The following is a 20,311-nucleotide window of genomic DNA, read 5'->3' as shown; positions in this document are numbered from 1 at the left end:
GGTACGAACTACTTCTGCGTGAGGCACAGTCACAAGGAGTTGGGAAAGGGTGGAGTCATTCTGTATGGGTCTGTTTCATGCTCATGTTCAAGCAGTTCTCCTTTGTATAAACAGTTCCACACTCAGTGGGTCAGACAAAGACTCTCAGTACCTTTGTGATGAGGGGCCCACAAGACATCTAAAGATGTATCTTCAAATCCTGCCCAGCATCAGACAGAATAGGAGTTGGAAGATTGATTTCCCTTATTTCAGGTGAGCATCTAAACATCTACATCTCTGCTAGAAATACCTTTGAAAGCCTTTTTCATTTTGACAAGAAATGCCAACAAATCTTTTCTTGGTAGGGTTTTGTGAGGAAAAAAGTCTTTGGTCAAACATGCCTGACTGTGCTATGACAAGCACTGAGTAAAACAGCAGCGCTGTTCTTTGGTGCTGTCTCAAGCTCCTGCCTTGGGCCATAGTTGTCATATACTTCTCTGATACTTTCTCATTTACAATTTACTTCTTCTCTCAGTGGTTTGAACCAAACCTTCCTCAAATTCCTCTCCTACAAAAAGGACAGTAGAGTCTGGTATTTCTCCTTTGGCCTCTTTTCTTCACTTCGTGTAACGTGGCACAAGTGCATGCTGCTGATCTTCTCTCATGAATCTCATAACACTGGCACCTCCCACAGGACAAAGATCTTCCCAAGCTGGCAGCACATACATCTTCCCAGATCCTATCACCACTATTCTTTTTCCTTTTCTGGACTTGCGCCATAATCATTGTATGACTCATGAGACCGTTGGAGTGAGAATTGCCCTGTGTGCTTTGGTCTCACCACACCATCAGCTTCTGAAAGCCATGACAAAGGAAACAACATCCACCACGTGATCCTGGGGTGAGCTAAGAGTTTATTGGGAATCCAGCTCTTCAATATACCTCCTCTGCAGGAAACATCAGTCTACATTAAAAAAGAGGAGATAAAATGAAAGTCCTATCCTAGATTAAGATTTACCCCGGCGGATCATTTCCTGAGTGTCCTCAGCTGGTCTATAGCTAGGAGCAAGGCTGAAACACAGATGCACAAGTCATAGGCATTCCCTCATGTCACACTTTAGAATATGTGGAAAAATGACTCTGCTTGCTACTTTGCAAAGAGGCAGCAAGAGCTCTGCAATGACCTATCTTTGAAGCGTCCTTTTGTTAAGTCCCATTCCACAGTGTCCAAGCAAATGAGTTTCAGAACATAGATTGTCAGTAATGGCATCAATCATTCAATGATACCAACGTTAGAATTTTGTAGCTTCAGGCATCTGGAGTTCAGCATTGCACTGATACCCCACGGCTATATAAAAATAAACTGGGAGACAAGCTGGCAAGGTGGAATAGATTTACTCTTTGGGTGAAAATAGAGCATCCCAGGAGAGTGCAGCAAAGTAAGATGCTTGCAAGCATTTCTGTACTGAGAAGCCCAGAACAGGTGTCAGTGGAGTGTCTTAGGAACAAATGAGTTCAGAAGAGCTAAAAGATTCAGCGCTGCCATTCAGCAGCCTTTGTTCTGACATTCCCAAGGAACCCTTACAGCAAATAAGAGATAGTAAAGGGAGGTCCAGCTGAATGGTCTAACATTCTACTACACCACTATTCTAAAATACAGTAAGAAATAAAATACATATAGACACATGCTGCACCCCAAAGGGTGAATCCTGCCTTCTGGGGATTAGCCTCCTTCTAGCGATGGGCAACGATGTTGGGTCTGGCCCTATGCCAAACACTGACTGGAGAGAAACAGTTGGACTTCTGCCAGGCTCTCTCTTTGCTGAGTCAAGAGAGTCTCAACGGAATGAGAACATGGCCTTGTCTGTTCAGCTCATACAAAATACTGAGGTCTGCAAAAATACAAAGCATTATGAGAGTAAATGTACAAGCATCTATGACTCTGAGCTATTGAAATAATGAAAGATGAATAGCTACATTTCAACAGTTAATAGCCCATCAAGGATAAAAAAAGAATTCCTCCCTGTGCTGCAGAAATTGTTAAAATTGAGCTGCTAGAAGCTGACATTTCTTTAAAAAGAAATTCTTAACTTGTCCCCTTCCCGTACTGCTCTTTGTACTATTTAAATTATCAGAGAGTAAATGAAGTTTTGAAATGCAAAGGTGAATATGAGTCAAGAATACATTATGCAAAAAGTTTACATATGGTGATAACAAGTGTCATCACATCTAAGTAACATCCACCGCACTCTTCAGAAAATTACTAATGCAGTTTGAATGCCTTCTTTCTTTAGTGAAATATGTATCAGTCTGATAGAAATACCTAAACAGCAATATCCTCTACAGTTATAAAACATTAATGATTGCTTTGTATTGCTTTACTTCTTTATTATTCTTATAATACTGTTCTTTAATTTTATTAGGAGACAACATATGAAGGCAACACCTGAACACAGCCAAATAAGTCATCCTTTCAAACTTTTCTACAGGGTTCCATTTCCTACATCTCAGATCATGCTTTTCTTAACTGTTTCTGGAAAGTCCAAGTTCCCAAAACTGGTGTCCGACCCCTGAGGGCACCAACAGCTCTTTACTGGCCCTCATCATAGAATCATAGAATATGTTGGGTTGGAAGGGACCTCTAAACGCCACCTAGTCCAACCCCCCTGCAGTAAGCAGGGACATCTTCGACTAGATCAGGTTGCTCAGAGCATCATCAAGCCTGTCCTTGAGTGTCTCCAGGGATGGGGCCTCCACCACTTCTCTGGGCAACCTGGGCCAGTGTCTCACCACCCTCACCACCTCACCCAGGGCCAACCCCACCGCTGCCCATGGCCGAGGATCCCATCACAGACCATGTCAGGGCCATCAGTCCCTGCCCCATTGACGCTATAAGATGCTAGTACCCAGCTTCGCAGGCTGATGTCTCAGCCTCAGCCTGTCTTTGTCCCCACGAAGGTGCCTGGTGACCTGGGTTGGGACTGCACAGCCCCACCAGGGGAACGTCCCTTGGACCCATCCCCCAGAGAGTCTCCAACCCATGCTGTGCCCTTACAACTGGACAGGGTCCAGCTACGACCTTACCAGTATTGAACAGAGTGCAAGAATTATTTCACAAGCCTTAAAAGACTACCTTTCTGCTTATGCACCACAATGTTTGTTTTTTCTGCAACAGCATGACTTTGTTGGCTCAATTTCAATAACCCCCAGATCATTTCTTGCAGAACTGCTATTTAAGCAGCTGTTCCCCATCATGTGCTAGTGTAACCGATTATTTCTGCTTATATACAGTACCTTCCACTTGCCCCTGATGAATTGCATCTTCTCTTCTTCTCTTTGTTTTTCTCGGCTATATCTCGAATTAGGCAAAATTATTTTTAAATCTGGTTGTGCCCTTCAGCTACTGGTGCTCCTGCTTGGCCTGGTACTTAGTAAGAACATAATTTATTCTACCATCCAGGCTTTTACCCCTGGTAGGTATTTTAAAGTGTAAATAATGCAATGCTACTGAATTTTAAAAAAGTAAATGATCTATGATCACAGACAAAATGGTCCACCAGGATGTTTGTTAAGAATTCCCTATTTTAGCTGGAAAAAATATACAAGCTGAATGATCAGGAGTACATTTACCGCTGGAGTGGTTTTGGACAACTCTTAGTTCAAATCTGGAGAAAGACTTCAATATTCTATCCTGAATTTGTGTCACTAAAGCTTCACCACTTTGCCAGCCTTTTGCTAAGGCTCTGTCAGCTTCTGTAAAAATGAGGAAAGCTATCGTCTTGCCCACTAAATATTTAAATACTTCCCTGCCATAATTCCTGCAGAAATCTCAAAAGAGGTCAACTGCTATGTAAAGGCCATTCCTTAACTGCAATGGCCACAACTGCTCCCACACATACTTCTTATCTGTTACTCCATACGGTCTAAGTGCTATGTCTAAGTGCTGTATCCCATCCTGGGCTGCAAATCCATTGGAACCAGAAATTTTTTGTTGTTATACATTTTTAAAGAGAGTTATGCAATGGGGTTGTAGTCACAAGTTGAGACTGTAATTCAAAGGAAAAAAAAAATATGCAAAACCCTATAGCAATCAAAACCACACTGGGCTTTCTTTTCAGAGACATCTCTCATATATTATGATGTGAACCATATCGGAGTAACACTTGGGATCAACAGGCAGTACTACTATAGTGTTCTTTTACTGCTAAAACAAATGTCTGAGCTGCTGCATGCTGAAAACATTCACTGAAAATGTCTTGATTAGAGAGATGCCAAAAAACATGCAGCAGAGTGCAGTGTAATGTGGAACTTCCTCCTTACAAAGCACTGGAATTTAAGATATTTGGTCTCCCATTATGATTCTAGAACAAATTATTTTGTTTGCTTCCCTGTACAACTGAGAGCAGCCACAACCACCCTCTGTGTAAATTATTCATGTTGCCATGATAAATATTAATCACAATAACAGTACCTGTGGTTTGATTCTCATATGAAGCTATTTAACTGGCTTTAGAGCCCTATACGTGTAGCATATAGACATTCTCCATGCCTGTTTCCTTGAAAAGGCTTTTGGATTTTCTGTAGATCCCTGTGTTACCTGGCAATTAGGTGTTATTCTCCTTGGCTCTTAGTAACCTCACAGTGTTGTAAACAGGGTAGATGCAGCCTTTAAGGCTGACATCACCTTTTCTAGTCATGTAAGAGAAGATCAAATTAATCTCATGTGTACGGTAGACAACCTACAGGCCAGTTTTAAATCTTCTTCTGGAAGACCAAAAACCTGCCATTGCTATCAAAAGCAGACCAGATTTAATCTGCTACAGCAAATCCTGTAACACTAGAAAATGACAGGTTTTGGTGATTTAGAGAAATGCAATGTCAAATAGATTGCTCAAACATGAATCTGTTATCCTCCCCCTATGCCAAGGAAGATGTTATTGAATGTAAAAACAAGGTAATAGAAAGGAGAAACAAGTACTCTGCTGATCCCATACACGTTAATAGTATCATTTCAGAGAATGACTAAAGATTGCCATGAGTCAACCAACGATTCCTCCTAAACATTTTGTCTAAGAACACCTACCATTCCCAGCTTGACTGGCAATGAGCAGATTAACATGCTTCGGTTATGATGGGAGCTCAGTTTGAAATAAATCACTGTTAATATCAGCACAACAGGCATCAGTGCTGTCTCTGTGATACAGCAAGTCACTTAAAGCATTATTTTACATACTGTTCATTTTCTAATACAAGAAACCTTCATATAGACGATAAGGGAGTGAGGGGTAACAGTTTTGTTGCTGGGGAAAAGTACTGCCTAGGAACCCAGCTGAATCAAACCTTGTGCCTATCTGCAGGCCAGCAAAACACAAGTCCTACACATTTGCATATGCAAAGTGTCTGATGAAGCAATGTTTCAGAAACATAAGCCAGGTTCTTTCAAAAACCTGCCTGGCATCCTTTGAGCTCTGTAAAGAGCTGCTTGAGAACTCAACTCAGGGGCTTTCTATCTAAGATGACACAGTGCAAGTCTTTTTTGGCCCAGAGTCACAGCATTTCTGTAGCTTTTACTTGCAACACCAACATCCCTGGAAGGTTCCAGGTTCCTTGGTTCATGAAAAAAACAGAGATGCAAAGAAAAGAGTTCCCAGGAGCTGAAAAGTTGGCTTCATATTTTATTTAAAAATTGAATAGAATTATTTTCCCCAAGACAGAAGGAGAAGAAACAAAAAGGAATTTCCTTTCCCTTGGAAACATGAACGTTTCTAGGTTTTGTTCCTGTTCCAAGGTTTAATACACGCACATAAGCGCATGCATACACAACCCTACCAGACTTTCCCCTCTTTGATCTGGCTGACAGGGGGATTTCCTCTTAGGATATGTCTTATACTGCAGTAACTGCAAGATACTGATCTGGTTAGATTTAAAATCTCATACAATATAACAGCTCCCTATTTGCAGCGTAATTAGATTTATCGTATACATCCGCAGGAAACATCTCCATCCTGTAACAAGAAAAACACTTTGAGATGAGCTTGTGAAAACCTCTACATAGAGTTAAGCATTATTATTCCAAGTGAAAAAGTTATACAGAATAGACTTGTGTGCTTTTTTTAGATTTTTAATTTCTTTTGAATAGCTCAAATTCAAGTCTCCTTTCTAGTATTAATTTCAATTGTAGCTTCACCCATCATTCCTACCACTTGCTGCTTCAGATAGCAAATCAAGACTAAAATTCTTATGAATGGTCTGTTTGCTGTAGATTATAAAGATTTCACTTGTAGTACATTGAGAGGTGAATTTAATAGTTCATTTCATTTTAACTTCTGTTGCAATTAACATGCAAGTCTTTTGTATTAAAACAAAAAAAAAATATATCTCTTCTTCAAAGGAATCCCATAAAGCATCAAGAACTGTCTACTGCTTTGTGAAAAGTATTATTCATTCAGCAATGCAGGTGCCCCAGGGATTCACTGGTCTTAACAGCTTTACAGGAGAGTGATGGTGTGCCAAGGGGAGAGACAAGGGAAGAAGCAGCTACTCTCTGAAACACGGTTGGAAGAGGGTGAAAGGGTGTAGGGAAGCTTCTGGGTGGCCCAGAGAGCAATGCGAAGAACAGCAGTTCTGTTTTGGGAAGTTTTTTCAAATTATTAAAGCTGCACTTGATTTTGAATTAGGATAAAGGATCTCCTTTCCCAATGAAGAGTCATGGTCTTCTTTTCTAATCAATCTTCTTTGCTTTAAAGATTCCATCACGTTTCATCTCTGATTCTGAAAAAAAACCCTATCATCCACAATGAAAAATTGAAAGAATCATTTGGAAATGAAAAACTTAAATTCTCTGCTTTAAAAATGTTTTGGTTTTTTTTTTTTTTCCTAAGAAAGACTTGAAAATTTCCATCATGTTTAATACCTTTCTGAAGGTTAATTTTCAGGGAAACTGCACCAACTGCATGAATAGTCAGGCCAATATTTTTCAGTACAAAACAGCCTGGCAAATTTATTCCTGGTCAGCACCAGTGCTGACAAAGTCCTAAGTAAAAGAGTTGCAATGGTCACAGCTCCTAATCCATTTTAAAAACTGGAGTAATATCTGGGTGGATGAGGAAGAAGTAGACCAGGAAGAGACAGGGGGAAAACAGCTCCACCCATTGATTAAAAGGTGGATTATTCGTCCCCAACCCCTTATCTTCCTCCATAAAATCCACATGCTTACACTGTCTGCTGACCCTTGTACGTGGGTATGAGTATCTGTGAAGGGAGGGAGAGAGAGAACAAATTCATTTGTGTACGAGAGAGCTGTTGCTCCACAACATGGAGAAGCTATAGCATGCACAGAAAAAAGAAAAACTAAAAAAAGAAAAAAAGTAAAAATCTTATTTTAAAATATGGGCATTAAAATTGACATTTCTTGCTCCCTCTTCATTCCAGAACTGACCAATTTTTTTGCTTTCTTTTTTCTTTTCTTTTAAATTTCTTTTTCCTGCCATATGGTATCATTGAGGTATGCAATAATTTAGCTTCGTTCCCTGCAAACTTTAAAATATTTCATTGCTATTTTCCCTGTAACTGAGAAAAATCATCTGCAAACTCCAGCAAATGTTGATTGTTTCCATCATCTGTTAAGCTATGTGTCCTTGTCCTCTTTCTCTCTGATCTTTCAGTCCACGAAGCCTTGCTTTTCTTTTACCTTGGCTTTCATTAATCAGTTTGAGTGCTTTTACTAGCTAGTGTTACAATTTTTAATCCATTCCCTTGTGCCCTTTACTTGCTTTCATACAGACATCGTATTGAGATATGCATTCATTTAAGAAAAATGATAGACAGCTTTTAAAAAGGAGACTCAATCAATACCAGAAGTTCTTTTTTTTTTTTTTGTTATTATTAGAATGTCTAAATTGTTGCCAAGGAGAAAAGAAAAAAAAAGTTATAGAAAAAAAAAAAACCACCAACCAAACAGGTAAGGAGGAAATTAAAGCTAATTTGCTCATATTCTGTCATTTCCACCATTATTGAAGTTTCACATTTCGTGTGTGCATGAAGAGATATATAGGCTATATGTCTATTGTTCACTTTTCCTTTTTTAAATTATTCTGTGAAATCTGTATTTAAATAAAGATGTACAGCAACACTAGTGTTCCTTCATAATGTGTTAGATATTGAAACTACCTTCATTGGAGAGCCCCGGAGTGCTTTGCAGAGCACAGTGCCAGGCTTGCAATCCTGAGGACATAAATAGTCCCACCAAAGTGAATGAGATCATTATTTGCATGATTAAATATCATAACATTAAACTGTATATAAATGTTACTGCTGTGGGTAGAGAGGGGGAAGGAGGAGAGGAGTGTGACATAAACTTTCAGGTGACAGAAGAGGAATGAATTCTGCCTGATTTCATCCTTCAAAAGCCTTCTAGTGACAGTATTATTTTTAAATGGCTTTTAGTGATTTTGTGACACTGCCAAGTCATTTAGCTCTATTTAAAAAAAAAAATCCAAGAGCAACAAAGATTGAATAATGCATGGTACTAATCTAGGGCCCACTGAGCCCTATCAAGACTTAACAGGACTCAGGAGCTATGAGTGAAATTACCTTGTTGGACCCCCACCTCGTCCACCCTTCAGTAGCAGCCAGGGCTTCGGCATTCTTATCCTTCTCCGGCTCCCCAGGATGGTCAGCCATCCTCCTTACTCTGCACAGCCCAGAGCATTCCTGTAGTGCGCAGAAGATCTTGTCCCCTCTCAGTAGCCCTGCACGAAGGTGTCCAGCACTTCTGAGGCTGAGATTCAGAAATACATGCAAGAAATGTGTACACCAACTGTTACCTAAATCACAGAATCATAGAATTGCAGGGGTTGGAAGGGATCTTCAGAGATCATCTAGTCCAACCTCCCTGCCAGAGCAGGGTCACCCAGAGCAGGTTGCACAGGAACGCGTCCAGGTGGGTTTTGAATATCTCCAGAGACAGAGACTCCACCACCTCTCTGGGCAGCCTGTTCCAGTGCTCTGCCACCCTCAGAGTAAAGAAGTTTTTCCTCATGTTGGGATGGAACTTTGTGTGTTTCAGCTTGTGTCCGTTGCGCCTTGTCCTGTCACCAGGCACCAATGCACTGCACTACTTTGCCATCACCACTGGGGAGAGAGTAGGCTCACCAAACACACAGATGGCACAGAGCTGGGGAGGACTGCTGGCGTGGGGGAGGGCAGGTTTAGTGTTCAAAATGTTCTAAGCAAACTGGGCACACAGGATGGAAAAACTACAATGCATTTTGGCGAGGGCAAATGCAAGATACTTCATGTAGGCTGTTATGCACATATGGAGCAAGTAACACCTGCCCAGGCCGTGAGGACAGCAAAGAAGTTTCAGTAGGTCATCAGTTGTGGATAAGCCTGTGATGGGAGGAAGGCAGACATCTCACAGGATGTATAAATAGGAGTGAAGATCATAAGACATAGTAATCTTTCCACTGTAGAATTGAGTTGAGTTGTCGGCATCTCACAGAGGGGAAGAAAGAAAATACAATCATGAAACAAGTGTACAGAATACAGAACAAACCAAAAAGAACAATCAGGGACCTAGAAAAAGTGACCTGTGCAGAAAAAAAATTACAGAAATTAGGTTGTTTAGCCTAAGAAATGAGAAGGGGAGGAGGGAATGGGTAGAAGAGACATCCTTTACGTATGTATAGACTACTGCCAGGATAATCTCTTCTCCTTGTCCATGGTGGACAGGACAAGAAGTGAGGTGCTTAGTGAATACTTGAAGGAAAATTCAGGTTAGATATGAAAATTATCAGGATGGAGAAGCACAGAAATAGACCGCCTGGGGAGGTACAGAACCTCCATCGCAGGAACGATGGTAAAGGTAGATCTCACTCTTGCCATGGGGTTCAAGGACCCTTCCAGCACTGTGATTCAGCAATTACAGCAACATTAGAGAACTAGGAGCTCCCTATCTTGGCTTCATCTTATCTCTTTTGAATGTGTGTCTCCTTAAGCTGCATTGTATATCTGTCTCTTTTTCCTTTGATTTGGAATGATTTGTGTCGAGCAATCTGAATGAACAAGGTGCCTTCTTTCTGTGCTCTGAGGTAATACCACTAATAATTATAATTTATTTTACAAAAGAAATATATAAATCTTTATATAAGACTTCCCCACTTACAGTAACATTTTTATCTTCAAGTACTGCTGCTATTTCTACGGGATTTCTCTAGGAGTAAGGATGTGTGTCTCTATTATTATTGTGAAACTAGTATTAACCCTTTCCAGGTTAGCAGGGTCATGCTGAACCACAGGAAAGACCCATCCCTGTTCACAAAAGCACCACTCATTCCTTATCTGGGCTCTCGAGGACAAGAATTTCCTCTGCTTATATCTGTACAAAACCTGCCTCACACATGGGACATAGACTTGGCTGGAATCCCCAAATCCATTGTAGTGCAGATACAGAAACAATCAGTGAAATCCTTCCTAAATCTCCGTGCCTTCCTTACAATAATAACAAAAGGTGAATTAAATAATGACAGTTGGAGGGGTGGTCATGGAGGCTCAGTCCCATGGAAAGTCGAGGAACACACGCCATGTTCAAGCACCTGGACTCCCAACAGAAGTCAGAGGTCCAAGGAAGAGAATACAGCTCCCTTCCAGGCACTGCCACACATCCTCACTGCTGACAGAAGGCAGCTGTGCATTTATCTTAAAGAATTCGCCAGGCATCACTCTTGTCTTCTGGAACACAAAGGATAACACCTCTCCCTTAGTTTGCAAGAGTCCAATGTGTAAACTGTTTCTCTTTCAGCTGCTTCTAGTTTGGGGTTTCAGCTCCAAAACTGCCTTTCCCCAGGACAAGTCTCTGACATTTTAATAAGGTTTATTCTGGGCAGAGGAGGGATGGGAGAGGGAAAGATGGATACCTCCTATCCTGTTCTCCAGGCTGTGCCACCGTGCACAAAGCATCCAGGTTTGCTGGCATGGACAGGGCCCACAAGCAGAGGAGCAGGAACAATTTCATCTGCCAATATGGGGGAGCGAGAAGTAGCTCTAACTCCAGTCTCTGCACAGGACAGGTTCTGGTCTTAATCCAGTGGCTTTAATGTAAATGCTGACAGGATAGGAGACATCAAACATACAAACCCACTCACTTAACACAGGGTGGTTAGAGCCACAGCCCTGCCAGCTTTCCCAGAGGGTCTGAGGTGGCCCAGGTGGAAGTGGAGTGGTTCCCACGGTCCCCCCACCCCGGGCAAGAGCGCTGGCTCCCGAGCAAGGCCCGAGGTGGCTCTAGGTGGAGGGATGCCCGACTTCAGCATCAGCTCTGCTGGGCACCGCGGGACAGTCCGGGGCACCTACCGAAGTGCAGCTTGGAGAAACCGAAGTGAGACACGGGAGGAGCCTCCTGGGACCAGGGAACCTGCTCCGCGCCCCCCACCCCAGCCTCCCCCCGCTGCCCCCCTCCCGTCGCCGCGGCTGCGGCTGCTTTAACGGGGCAGGGGGGGGTGCGGGCAGCCCCGCCGACGTCGTGGGCATCAGCTGACCGCGCCGGGCTCTGCCTCCTCCCGGGCCGCCCTCCCGCAGCACCACTCCGGCGGCGGCGGCTGGCGGCTCTGCCGGACCGGTCCCCGCCGCTCCCGGGGCAGCGCCCGCCGCCGGCTCCCCGCAGCTCCCTGCGCGCCTGTCCCTCGCCCCTTCCTCCTTCTCCTCCTCCCTGCCGCCGGGGGAAGCCCCAGAGCCGGAGCCCTCCCTGCCCTGACCCGCGGAGAAGTTGGGATGCTCCCAGCGGTCTTCCCAGAGCTCTGAGTTTAGGGCGGGATTTTTCTTCCTCGCTCTTTCGCCTTTTTTTAGGCTTGTTTTTTTTTTTTTTTCGTGGGATTTTTTTTTCCTCTCCTTTCTTTCTTTCTTGCCCTCCTTTTTTGTTCTCGTTACCAAGCAAGCCGAGCGTCTGCGATGGATGGCAGCCCCGAGCCCTCCCCGGGCAGAGGCGCCCCGTGAGCCAGGGCGGCGCGCCCGGCGGGGCATGCCCCGCCGCCGGGGGGATGCGGGCGGGCAGCCCCCGGCCGGCGGCTCCGGCGCCGTGACCGAGGATGCCCGAGACCCGGCCGCTTCTCCCCTCCCGCCCCCGCTCGCAGGGCTCCCGCTGACCGCAGCCGCGGGGATTACAGCAGCTCCCGGGGACCAGAGCTCGGAGCGGAGCCCCGGGAGCCCCGGAGAGAGGAGCTGCCCGCTGTGAACGGGTCTCTGCAAGGCGGCTCCCCCCCACCCCTCCGCGCCTCCAGCCTCCGGATGGGGCCAAGGATCGCCCGCCGGGCAGCGGGGCTGCGCCCGTAGATGCTCCGCTCCTCCCTCTTCCTCCTCTCCGAACCCGCGGCTCGGTTCCCTCCCTGCTCACCGCCCCGAGGAGGGCGCGCACCCAGCCCGCCAGGGCGCCGGGGCTGCGCCGCAGCCGGGGTCCGCGGGATGCGGCTCCGCGGGGCTCCGCGGGAGCGGGCGCGGGCGCGGGGCGAGGGCCGCCTGCGCTGAGCCGGCGCAGCCGCCCCCCCGACCCCGGCGGCAAACCAGCCCCGCCGCCAGCCAAACAGCCGGACCCGGGGACCTGCCTATAAATGTGATCCCCCCACCGCCACCCCGCCGCCGCCGCCCGCCCTCCTCCATCCCCTCCCTCCTCTCCCGCGGCTCCATCCCTCCCCCCGCTCCCCTCCCCAAAGACGGTCGTCCCGTCGTCCGTCCCCCCCCTCCCCCCCTCCGGTGCTCTGCCCCCCGCCAGTCACCGCCATGGAGCTCTCGGAGGTGCGGTGCCTGAGCGACAGCGATGAACTTTACACCATCAACAGGACCCCCCCCGGCAGCGGCAGACCCCAGCGCCTGCTGTGGCAGACGGCCGTGCGCCACATCACCGAGCAGCGCTTCATCCAGGAGCACAGCAGCAGCAGCGGCGGCAGCAGCAGCGGTGGGGGCAAGGGCTTCAGCTCCGAGGAGACCTGCTGCCCCAACCACCACCCCCACCCGCCGCACCACCACCACCACCACCACCACCTCCGGCGACAGTCGGCCGGCCGGAGTTTGGGCGGCGAGCGCCACAACAACGGAGGCACCAAAGTCTTCCCGGAGCGCACGAGCAGCAGCGGGGACCTGGGCTTTCTGCCCCTGGACTGTGCCCCCAGCAACTCCGACTTCTTCCTCAACTGGGGCTATACCTATCGCGGGGTGATCTTCCCCACTCTCCGCAACTCCTTCAAGTCTCGGGACTTGGAGCGCCTTTACCAGCGCTATTTCTTGGGCCAGCGGCGCAAATCCGAGGTGGTCATGAACATCCTGGACGTGCTGACCAAGCTGACCTTGCTGTTCCTCCACCTGACCCTGGCCTCTGCTCCCATGGACCCCATTAAGGGCATCCTCTTGGGCTTCTTCACTGGCATCGAGGTGGTGATCTGTGCCTTAGTGGTGGTCAGGAAGGACACGACCTCGTACACCTACCTGCAGTACAGCGGTGTGGTCACTTGGGTGGCCATGGCCACACAGATCCTGGCAGCCGGCCTGGGCTGTGGCCTCCTTGGGGACGGCATTGGCTATGTGCTCTTCACGCTTTTTGCAACCTACAGCATGCTCCCGCTGCCACTCACGTGGGCCATCCTGGCTGGGCTGGTCACCTCTGTCCTGCAGCTCGTCATGCAGCTGGTTATCCCCAGGTTGGCCGTGACTTCCCTCAACCAGGTACCGTGGTGAGGAAAGGGTGGGAACCTTCCTCTTGCCCCATCAGACTGGGTGAGAGGAGGTGTGGGGTGTCCTAAGAGATCCTCTCCCTTTTAGTCAGGTGCTCAGAGGTTTGTTACCTGGAGGGGAGACCGTAGGCAAAATGCAACCTTCTCCTCTTCCCCTCCTCACTCCTCCAATGCCTGTCCCAAGGTTTCACCTCAAGCTGGGGATGAGGACACTTCCTGACCACTCTGTCCTCTCTCGTTGTACATTCACTTCACTGTTGTCCCTTGAAATAGACTTGGGGAGGGGAGATCCTGGGGCAAGTGGGGAGGATGGGTCATTTATCATTCCCCCTCTTACTTCCAGCAGTGGTCCATGGCATGACACGACCCTGTCTTGGCCAAGCTCTCCCACTGCTCATCTGTCATTCTACTTTCTCATGCCTTTTAACTCTGAATCTGCTGGGAGGACTGGTACTTTCATATGTGCAGTGCAGCTTGTCTGGGCTACGGGAAAACAGGAGCAAAGTATGCCACTCCTTTGCTGGGAGAGCAAAGCAATGCCCCAGTGAAATCAGGGGAAAGTTCCCCTTGGAGGTTTGGTGTGAGATCCTAGGCTGTCTTTGGAGGGCACCAAGAAGCCTTTTCTGCTGGTGGTCGTGGGGCAAATGTGCTGCGTCTTTACAAGTGATGTCTAGGACAGAGTAATGGTTACACGGGGGAGTGGTGCAGTGCAAACCTCTGAGAAGTACGGGGTCTGAGGTGTTAAAACCAGGACTAACCTGAATTCACACTCACCTGGCTTCTTCCACATGAAAGTGAGAGTGCACCAAACTCCCAACATCCCTGCAAGGCAAGAAAACACTGCCTTTCTAGGGTAAATTAATCCTAGAGATTCTTGCTGCTCCCTTCCCTTCTCTTACCCTCCCCTCCCCCCCCCCCCCCCCAGACTGCCACAGTGCTACCAATATTTCACAGCGGATTATCATCGCCATTTGGCTAGCTCTGGGGAGTCAGGGGGAAGGGGGTGGAGGTACTGGCAGATAATCCCCAAAGGAGAGAGGATGCAGAGGAATGTGGTGTTGGTGGCATGTTGTTTACATGATGAGTGCCGGGATGCGCAGCTGGCAAGTGGCTGATCCTGCACTGGGAAGTTTTGATGATGATGGTTCTTGGGGTACGTCTACCTCCCTCAGACTCTAGCCCTTCTGACACCCCTACCCCCCGCTGTCCGTCCCCTTCCTCCACACACTTGTTAGCTGTGGGCTGTCTTGACCTCACTTCCCAGCGGCCAGGCTCACCCTGTTTTGGGAAAAGCTGTCCCAGTGTGTTGCGCCTGGCTGAGCCCTATGGCTGTGTGACAACCAGACTGCGCAGAGTTGTTCCCCAGCTCTTGGTAATGTGCTGATGAATGAACTGCAGCCACGCGCCGCGTTCCTCTCCCATGCACTGCTGGGTCAAAAGCTGTGTGAGTTATGCTGATTTCTTAATTTACTTCCATGTCCTATCCCGGAGCTATGAGTAATGCGCTGCTCTCTCATTATGCACAGGTGTCACGGCTGTTTAGCCAGTACACACACACACACACACACACACACACACACACACATTTTCCACAGACATTCCAAACAAAGACGTGTCTCAGGAGAGATACTAATATCTTCTTTTGGCAGCCCCGGTACCTTGCCAGTTGTGTGAATGAACTTGCCTTTGAGCAGTGCACAATGAGAGATTACCAGCCAGATGATTGCCTTCATGAACTACACATATAAATCTCCTTAACAGGATCCGCACAGCTTGCCACACGTCGGTGTTGATTTACGCCTTCCCAGAGCCCAATTAACATCGCCTAATTAGGCGCCGCTTCGGCCCTTTGCCTCCAACCCGTTATGGGAGAGGCCGGGTCCTTCCCCATCCCGGGGTTTTCTCCCCATCCCGATGGAAGGGCGAGCTCGGAGGGGGACGGGGACTCTCTTCCCCCCCCCCCCCCCCCCGCGGAACGGCCGCCGCGGACCCACCGCGAGGGGATGCGCGGGGCGCGCAGCACGGCGGCCGGGGCGCTGTCCTCTGGCGCGGTGCTGAAGCAGCCGCGGCTGCTTGCGCGGCTACTGCGCGGCCGCTGCGCGGCCCGGGGGCTCCCTCCAGCGGCCCCGGCGGGAGCCTGCCCGCTGCCTCCCGCGGCCCCCGCCGCCTGCGCACCCGCGCACGGCGCTGCGCACCCTCCGCGCCTCCCTGCGCTGTGTTCCCAGCGCTCGGGCGAGGGGCTTTGTGGGGGGCCGGGCCGGGCTCCCGGGGAGAGGCGCAGCCCTGCTTAGTTACTTTGCAGTGTTGCACCGTTTTTTGTATCTTTTCCAGAGGATTGCAGAGCGTTTTCAAGTGTTAGAGAATAAAGGCTTTTATGGCTGATGAAGGGTATATAACTATTACTTCATGGGTGAACACAGAGAATCTAAATGACTGTGTCATCAAGGTTATATAGGAAATCTTTCAGGCAACGCAGATTTCTTGATCTTGCAGGCAAAGCACTCTCTTTCATCACAGAGCTTATTTTCCCAGGTAAAATACCGCATCTTCCCTTCAGAGAAGCCTTACAAGACTAAATGAACTATTTGATTATGTAGCAATATCTGTGACCATCTTGCTGTGCCTCAGGATGCAGACGGCTGCTCACACTGGACCAAAACCAGGAGTTGAAGTATACAATGAAAAAAAAAAAATAAAAAGCAGAGGGCAAAACTCTGATCATGGTACAGATAAGGGCTTTTCCACTGATTTTTATGAGACCAGGATTTCATCCAGAGGAAATATTGAATTCAATTCTAAACAGAAAGAATTGTCTATCCTGGAGTCAATTTATTACTGTACTCAATAGTATCCATGGGCACAATGGTACTGATCCTTTTCTCAGTCACACGCGTGCAAATCAGTTATAAGTCTATCTAAACTCATAAAGTTGCAACAGTTTATACAAGAGGAAAATCAAGTGCAGTGACCTCTTTTCCCTTAATCTCTTAATTAATCTTAGTTTTCATTGATAAATATGTTCACAAGCAGTTCAAATCATTAGTAATGCTGAACACAAGCATGCAGTACTACTGCCTGATTCAGCTATTTGTTGAAGTTAACAAAGTATGCATTATCATGAATACAAACAAAGCCCACTCTTCCCCATTTTTTCTTGCAGTAATGATGTATCTTGCAGATGACTGAAGAGGTCATCTGCTTTTTCTTTCCTTGCATCTCAAAATTAATTTGAACCAGTATCCTAGGTAAAGGCGAAGAGGAAAGACTGCCTTGAGATTTGTTGGTTTGTTTTGTTTTTTTTTCTTTAAAAAAAACAAACAACCAAACACAACAAAACAAACATAGACTCACGAGTTTCAATTCTACCAAGTGCTCAGTGCTTTTGGGGAGATATGACAACCCTTAAATGCAACTGACCCCATCCTGAAATATTGAGCAATGTGCTGCCCCTCAACCAGGAAGAGCTATGAAAAAAGGGCCTGATACCATGATTTAGGTAAAGGCAACACTGTTACTGACTTGACTAAAGATTCTGTCAGGAAACAAACGAGAAATGCAAGACGTTACTGGTAAACAAGTAAAGTACGTTGATTTGTGTGCCTGGTCAGATACCATGCTGGGCTGGTGTTTGCCTCTGATATTATCCAAAATGAAAGTTTAATTTGTATTGCATTCATTCTTACATTTTCCTTGGTGGTAATGTGGTACACAATCCAAAATTTCTTAGACGGCATATGTGTTTCAGGCATATGGGGAAGAATAAACAACTCAGAGCTCCTTAGTGTTATGTAACGTAGGCAGATGATAATATAGATATGAATTTTGACAGGCTTGGAATTATGTAAGCTACAACATACTCTGGATTCTAATCCTTTGCTTGTGCATTCTTCACTCACGTGAGCAAATTCCACTGGAGTCAGTAAGCCTACTCTTGTGAGTAAGTCACCTGCATAATGGATGCCTTGAAGGATCAAGTCCTAAATTACGCATATTAAATCAAAATTTAAAAATACATTTAGAAACAACCTTGAAGCGGGTAATACCAAGACTAGGGAAAGTCCTTCTTTTCCCTCTGTTAGCATCTGTCTTTCCAAGTCTAGGCAGTTCTGTGAATTAATAGAGAGATTTTTGCTTGCTTGTTTTTCTTCCCAAAGCCCTCTCTCAGGGCTATTAATAGCGGAAAAAGCAGGATTCATGAAGTCACAAGGAGTCCTATAGAGATAAATCTGTACAATCATACAGTGGCAACGGACAGCTTTTATGTGCATATTTCAGCTACGTGTTTTCCAAAATCTGATCATAGATAACAGTACATAAGTATGTACAAAACACACTCATCTCTTCAAAATTTCTGCCAAATGTTTGTGGAGTATCTGTTAAATCTGTAAGGTATAAGGATATTTCAAAGTTGGCTACCATCTGAGAATCAGAATCAAAACACTCCATCTTTACTCCTATGGTTGCTTTCATAGCATTATTTACTATTCATTTTTTTGCCGTAGTCCGTTGTGGGTGACTTATAACCTGATTGTGTACCTTTAGACTGGATTATGGTCCGGTTTCCTTTTATATCTTGTAATATCACCTGACCAGTATCAGTGGGTCACAGCATAATTAGATTAGAATTGGATACACTTTTCTCTAAAGCAGCTGCATCATTGTTGTGCTAAGTAGGACAAATGCATTAATTATATTTACAATTTGATGATTAATTTCCTTCAGAGAGTTCCTCCAAAATGGAGGAACTCAGGCAGAAACATGAATGAAACCTGCTTCTATCAGTGAGTTTCAGCCTACAACAGTTAGGGCACTTGTCCCCAGTGAAAGTTGCTTTGCTAGATTTGATGTGACACTTTCTGCTGTCAGGACACTTCTGGGTTGTTTTTAAGGTTTTATTTATTGCTTGCTTGTGTTTCTCATGGCCTAGAAAGAAGAACCGCTCTAAAATAGCAATGTCTAATGCAAAATAATCACACACCAGAGCAGCGCACTTAGAGCTGACAGTTAGCAGCAGATCATGCTGGAATGATCCTTATTAGCCTGCACAAAAGACTGAAGGGGATAAACATCTCCAGTCGATCCTCTTACTGCACTTCTCAACCCTGTCAATGATGTGATCTGAACAGGGGCAAAACTAGAACTGTTTACTGGATGCTTCTCTTTCCAGAGAGGAGAGAAGGCGGGGAGTGGAAGGACTCATTCCTCCATTCTCCTTATTTGTGCAATAGCTGGCTAAGCAGAAGGAAAACTAGAGTGTTTCATGGCAAAGGTGAAATTTAGTATACAGAAAAGAATTAAGCTTTTAAAATGATGCTTAGATTGACGGAAACTCCAAACCTGAAAACCATTATTTGTCTCCTTCCTACCACCCCATCCGTGCAGGCACCTTGTTAACATCACAATTCTTTAAGTGCAGTCTTCTTGCACTTAACTGCACTTGTGTTTCTGAGCATCCCGTGAAGTGCCTCAATGACTCAATGTTAAAGTTACCATGCAGCCTAGCCAGAATCCAAACACTGTTCTAGTGGGGGCACATTTTGCGATTATACTACACACACAGTGCCTGCCTGATGTCAAAGCCAGATGAGAAGGGGATTGTGCTCTTCCTCTGTGTAACAAACACAGTGATGAAGATGTGGCAGATGTGGCACACCTGGGATGTGGCGGACCAAGGTTTAAATCCCTTTTTCCCCAGAGGGGTTTGAAATCCACCTCTTTTGCCCCACCAGAGAGTTTCCAAATTAAACCTTCCCCCATTCCCAGCACAGATGTACTTCTGTGAAGATAAAAGGTTAAGATCCATCAAGCCAAAAAAAGAAAGAAAGAATAATCCTGACTCTGTAACCAACTGATTAAGGAATTCATCTCTGGCAGTGTCCTTGCTGAACATTTTAGTGTTTTATATAATGTTATTAAATCATTCCCTCAAGCACATGTCCCAACCAGCAGACTGTATGATCTGGTCCCCTCTCGCTGACCTGATGAATCTTGAATCTCTTTTTTCAGGGTGGTAAAGCTTCCCCAGATTATTTTCTCCCTCCTTATCTGCTGCCCCTCTATCTCCTCAAAACCAAATACAGCCTACAGGGAGGACATTTCCTAGGGAGGCAGGAGATATTGAATTAGGGGTGAGCCTCCAGCCATTGAGATGCAATACAGAAGATATACAGCCATTTCAAAAGACAATGGTAGTCCCTGTTCAAAGTCTGAACAAAAAGATATAGGCAGTGCCCTCAGGGGCGGTAGGGGAAGGGGGTTTGTGTCTGAGCAGCCCAAAGATAAGGGAAAAACCTCACAGTGAATCTTCAAGTCCTGGGGGAAAAAGAAGTTTCAGACATACTCCCTGCCGTTCATAGTTCCCTTCTAGCTAGCTCTCCTCCCATTCATCGTGCTGGCTGCTTTATATTCAATCGGAGACATCAGGTTCTTTTTGCATGTTGTATAAAGATCTGTAAGAGCATGGAGGCATTCAACATAGGTTGCTGGCTTAAACTCTAGTAGTCACGTGTCTGCAAATTGAGGTGCACAAGGACCTTGTTTTGTGGCTTCTGAACCTCTCTCTTTTTTTTTTTTTTTTTCCATCTAGCCCTTCCATCAGAGACACACTGTGTTGC

At 46.2% G+C, this 20,311-nt stretch overlaps 1 protein-coding gene across 2 annotated transcripts in view; it reads left to right on the top strand.

The window, feature by feature from the left end:
* The first annotated feature begins 12,628 nt into the window (after positions 1-12,628).
* Positions 12,629-20,311, top strand: part of ADCY8 (adenylate cyclase 8) — a 127,955-nt gene continuing 120,272 nt past the window's right edge. For both annotated transcript variants that reach the window (XM_063327543.1, XM_063327542.1), the window contains exon 1: positions 12,629-13,689. In XM_063327543.1, coding sequence (XP_063183613.1) covers positions 12,751-13,689 — 939 coding nt within the window. In that variant the 5' untranslated portion in view covers positions 12,629-12,750. The remainder of the gene's footprint in view (positions 13,690-20,311) is intronic.

Source organism: Chroicocephalus ridibundus, chromosome 2, assembly GCF_963924245.1.
Source record: "Chroicocephalus ridibundus chromosome 2, bChrRid1.1, whole genome shotgun sequence".
NCBI classification, from domain to species: domain Eukaryota; kingdom Metazoa; phylum Chordata; class Aves; order Charadriiformes; family Laridae; genus Chroicocephalus; species Chroicocephalus ridibundus.
Note: the sequence above shows the minus strand (reverse complement) of the source record. Positions and strands in the feature narration are given on the sequence as shown.